At 30.4% G+C, this 4948-nt stretch overlaps 1 protein-coding gene across 1 annotated transcript; it reads left to right on the top strand.

Annotated features, from left to right (window-relative positions):
- The first annotated feature begins 1641 nt into the window (after positions 1 to 1641).
- LOC124893091 (phenylacetaldehyde reductase-like) lies at positions 1642 to 4613 on the top strand. Its single transcript, XM_047404210.1, has 3 exons — positions 1642 to 1841; positions 3343 to 3512; positions 4308 to 4613. The coding sequence occupies exons 1-3, from the start codon at positions 1730 to 1732 to the stop codon at positions 4596 to 4598; spliced, it is 573 nt and encodes a 190-aa protein (XP_047260166.1). The 5' UTR covers positions 1642 to 1729; the 3' UTR covers positions 4599 to 4613.
- The last annotated feature ends 335 nt before the right edge of the window (positions 4614 to 4948 follow it).

Below are 4948 nucleotides of genomic sequence, written 5' to 3'. Positions count from 1 at the left end.
ATTATTATTATTATTATTATTATTATTATTATTATTATTATTATTATGTTTTTTGTGGTTATACTGGTATCCGCCCTGACCTGAAATCTATCGAAAACAACTTCTATACTTCATTTGAGATAGTAATATAAACTGTGTATACTTTACTTTCCTCAGACCTCGCTTTATGGGAAATACACTGGATATGTTTTTGTTATAAAATCAAGAGATTTTTTAAACTTCTTCATCTTACTTTGTGAGAATATTGAGCATATTGTTATCGTTGTTATTGTTGAAGAGAATTTAATTACTTTTTTGTTTACCTTACTTGGCCCCTATACCTAAAATACATGTTTTAATTTATTTATTAATTTTCACAAATTAATAGGGTCTTATAGTGCTTCTTTCTCGTATTATCCTAACTATTAAATAACTTGGAGTCAAATTTAGAGTTTCAAATTATTATTAATAAGTTTAGTTTAATTAAGTATATTTCTACTAAAATTATATTAAAGGGTGTAACAAGTCAACAGAGGATAAATAAAATAAAATAAAATCGAGAGAGTATTTTTCTCTTTCTATCCTAAATAAATAGCTGTATAAAATTATATTTGTCAATTTTAGAGTTTTAAATCATCATTAATTAAATTTAATGAATTTGGTAGAAAAATTTACCCAACATCTTTGGTGGTGTTAGGTGACAAGTATTTTGTGAAATTAGAGAAAGTGTATAAAAATTGCCCCAAACATCACAATTATTAAAAAAGAATTTAATAAAATACAGTTCTAACTAAAAGTTTGTGTCGAATCAACGTGGATAAGTACTCCTCTGTCCATCAATAATTGTCTACTATTGAATTGGTACATAAGTTAACAAATAGTAAATGATAAGAGTAATTTTATCATATTATCCTTTAAACGTAATAAATTTATTGCTTTGAAAAATACATCAAATAATGAATTATATTTAATGTTAAGGATAAAATGGGTAGAAATAAATAAACTATCAATTGATTTTTTGAATTGAATAACTATTACTCCCTTCGTCCATTTTTACCTGTCTACTTTTCTATTTTAGGATGTTCAAAAATAATACTTATCCATTTTATAAAATCACGGAATAATTTATCTATTTTACCCACTTTACCTTTGGTATGAATTATAATACATCTCTCATTATATTTGGGAAAATGATATGAAATATATTCAAATTTTGATGAAATTTATTGTAACACGCATGAACTTTACGGGGTGCCATAACCCCCCTAAACTATTTATTAGTATATTATGACCTCCTAAACTATTTATTAGTGTATTTTACTGACATTTATTTACACTAATTTTTTTAATTAATTATTAATAAATTTTATCTATTTATTAACTTATAAATATTATTAAAATATATTAATAAATAGTTCAGGATCATTGAACCCTCATAAAATTCAGATGTGTTACAATAAATTTTATTAAAATTTAGATGTATTTTGATTTTTTTCTTATATTTTTAAAATAAAATATTTATTATATTTAAAAGATGATATTATAAAATCACCCCTTTTATGTATTGTTTTAATTTAAATCAAAAGTGGGTCAATATTTACAAATGAAAGGAATATTGAACATCTATTTTACAAGTAAAAATAGGAGTAAACTGAATAATTTTTTCCTTATAAATAACACCTTTTGTCCCACCCCTCAATCTCAACATAGTGAGTGAGGTGTATAGACAGAAAAACAAAACAACAAAGAAATGGCACGGAAAACAGTGTGTGTAACAGGTGCATCAGGTTTCATAGCATCATGGCTTGTCAAGCTCTTGCTTGAGCGTGGTTACACTGTTAAGGCAACTGTTCGAGATCCCAGTTTGTACTCTTATCTCTTTCTCTGTCTAATATAAATAATTCATGTTTCACTTGATATATGATTATGAAAATTGGATTATTAAATTGTTTAGTTATTTTTTATTTGTATGCTATTTTTTTTTAATCATATATACATACCCATTTGATGTACGTCCGTAACAGTATGGAAAAGTGCTCTGATTGTATCTGTGTTTATAGTTTCTTGTAGTCTCTTTGGTGATGTCTACTGTTTCAAATAGCTATTAGTTCGTGGGTGTCTTGCTTGTTTTAATTATCTAGCGATATGATATCCTTTTTATTGTATACTTTTGTATTTTTTGTTTATTATACAGTTATTTGTCCTGAATCAGGTTTTGTGAAAACAACCTGTCTGCTTCGTATAAGATAGTGGTATAGACGGCGTACATTTATCCTCTCTAGACCCCACTTTTTGGAAATATACTGGATTTATTGTTGTTGTTGTTGTTGTTGATACCCATTTGAAGGATTTGGTATTCGATTTGTATAATTTCTGGGATGATTTGGTATGTGGATTAAATTATCATGAACTAATTAGTTCCATTTGAGGGATGAGATAAAATAATCTTAAGTTGGATGAGATAAAGCAAGATTTGTACTGCATTTGGTACACAGTGTAATTTTATGCCCTCCGTCCATCTTTACAAGTTCATGTTATTAATATCTAGTTTGGAAAATTTATAGATAATTTACCCATATTCAATGCATTTGCCAAAAGTATTAAATTTATTATATTCAAAAGATGATATAGTAAAATTATTTCTATTGTTTTTTGTTCAAAGGGAGTCCTGGTTACTAAATGCAGTATAAATCTTATTACATACTTAATTTTGGAATATTTCACCTTATTTTGCATGCCAAATAACACCTTAGTTCTTTTGGGCAGTTTTGAAGTTGGAGTTGGAGTTGTGTTTATTCATAACTTGGAGTTGTATTTGGCATAAAGTTTAATTTTTTTTTTTTTGAAAAGTGAAAAAATTCTCATAGCTAAACGGGCATAATAAGCTAGGGCTGATGGGTTTTTGAAGAGTAATAGTGAGTGTTTGACCATGTTTCATTGTGAAGTTTGTGAAAAGTGGTTTTTGTTTTTAAGTGAAAATTGGTATTTGAGAATTGGAGTTGTTTTTTTTAAACTAGTAACTGTTTATATTTCTCAGAAGACAGTACCTAGCTTATACTGAAAAACCATAAATAAACATTGGAGTTGTATTTCGTTATGTATATAGATTGGAGTTGTTTTTAGTTTTTGTGAGTAAGTTGGAGTGAAATGAGAACCAACGTTTTTGTTTTTCAATTTCTTGAAAATTCAAGTTGAATTCCGGAATTTTATGACTAAAAGTGTTTTCCGTAGTTCAATTCTGGGAAATGTTAATCATGACAAACACCCCCTTAGAAGTTGGAGAACATTCCAATTGTTGATATTCAAATGCTACTTTTTTTTTTGTGTAGATTTTGGGTTTTAATTCTTTGAGTCAACCTGCAGGTGATGCAAAAAAGACGGATCATTTGACGTCCCTTGATGGAGCTAAGGAGAGACTCCATTTGTTCAAAGCGAACTTGCTTGAAGAAGGCGCCTTTGATGCTGTGGTTGATGGATGTGAAGGTGTATTTCATACAGCGTCTCCTTTTTACCATGGAATCAAAGATCCACAGGTTCCTCACTCATTCTCCTGATTAATATGGTTTTGATGCCTGCTTTTGCAAGCTTGCTCTTAGGAATTTCGCAGTTAGTCTCATTGTAGCTTTCCTTTATTATTCATGAACTGTTCTTCTTGTTATTTATGCCGAGATAGTTCTTCCAGTTATCATGGTACTCTCCAATTGAAATGACTTTTTACTTATTCTATCCTAAAAACAATATCACCTTTTATATTTAATAATGATTTAAATTTAGAATTTCTGATTATCTTTTAATGAGATGATTTATAGTCATACAAGTGTCTAATGCTTGTTTTAAACTAAAAGTTTCAAAAGTTTTCATTTCTTTGTTGACTTGAAAGGTGTGTCCTAGTGGTCAATGAAGGGGTCGATAACCATGAGGTCTCACATTCAAATTTCAGCATAGACATAAATGCTTCACATTTGTCCTAGCCTTGGTGGATAGAGTTATCTCGTCCTTGTTGGTTGGAGGTGGCAGGTACACCATAGAATTAGTCGAGCCGAGTGAAAGCTGGCTGAATGCCATGGTTATCCAAAAAAATAGTCTTCCCTTCTTTCATGAACTTTGAGCGCAATCCGACAAAACCACATAGATCTATATAATAATATACTGTCTCAAAGGATTACTGTTCACCTTTACTAGTTAAATGTAAGAAAATCTTACCTACGAAACTGGCTATAGCTGTCTTGGATTTGTTGGTCATGTTTCTCTGTTCTAGTTTCTAGTTTCTGGTTTCTGGTGTTTCCATCTATTGATGTAATGGACTATCCCTACTGTTAAACGTGCAGGCTGAGATGATTGATCCTGCATTGAAGGGGACACTTAATGTTCTTGGATCAGTGGCTAAGACATCATCTGTTAGAAGAGTGGTTTTGACATCATCTGTAGCAGCAGTTGCTTTCAATGGCAAGCCAAGAACACCTGAAGTGGTAGTTGATGAGACATGGTGGTCAAATCCCGACTTTTGCAGAGAATCACAGGTGCTTTACTTGACCTTTCATTTTCCATTTGCATTACAATTGTTTGCTGACTTTGATCGCTTTTACTTGTCTACAAATTTCTTTGCACTTCCCCTGTGAAATAATAAAAGGAGTGCATATTTTCCCTAATATACGTGCCTATTAGCATTTCAAAAAGTCTTGACAAATGATTTGGGGAATGTGTAGTTAATGTTAAAGGTAAATGATTTTTTTTTTCTCTTTATATGCTACAGTGGACAAGTAAAATTGAACAAATAGAGCAACAAAACGTGGGCAAAAATGTTGCACACTAAGATGAGTTAGTTAATGTTGCTTGAAGAGATTAGAAGTTTAGCAACTGTGTCTTGATATACCACACCATAATGAAACAACAACAACAAACCCAGTGTATTCCCACCTAGTGGGGTCTGGGGGGGTAAGATGTACGCAGTCCATACCTCTACCTCTAA

Source organism: Capsicum annuum, unplaced genomic scaffold (genome assembly GCF_002878395.1).
Source record: "Capsicum annuum cultivar UCD-10X-F1 unplaced genomic scaffold, UCD10Xv1.1 ctg53682, whole genome shotgun sequence".
In the NCBI taxonomy this organism is placed as follows: domain Eukaryota; kingdom Viridiplantae; phylum Streptophyta; class Magnoliopsida; order Solanales; family Solanaceae; genus Capsicum; species Capsicum annuum.
This window is presented reverse-complemented; position numbering and strand designations above follow the sequence as displayed.

Excerpts from the sequence above, each read along its gene's own strand:
- LOC124893091 (XM_047404210.1), top strand. The coding sequence starts at position 1,730 with ATGGCACGGAAAACAGTGTGTGTAACAGGTGCATCAGGTTTCATAGCA. Across the intron at positions 1,842-3,342 it reads GGCAACTGTTCGAGATCCCA|GTGATGCAAAAAAGACGGAT; the intron begins GTTTGTACTCTT and ends GTCAACCTGCAG. Across the intron at positions 3,513-4,307 it reads ATGGAATCAAAGATCCACAG|GCTGAGATGATTGATCCTGC; the intron begins GTTCCTCACTCA and ends TTAAACGTGCAG.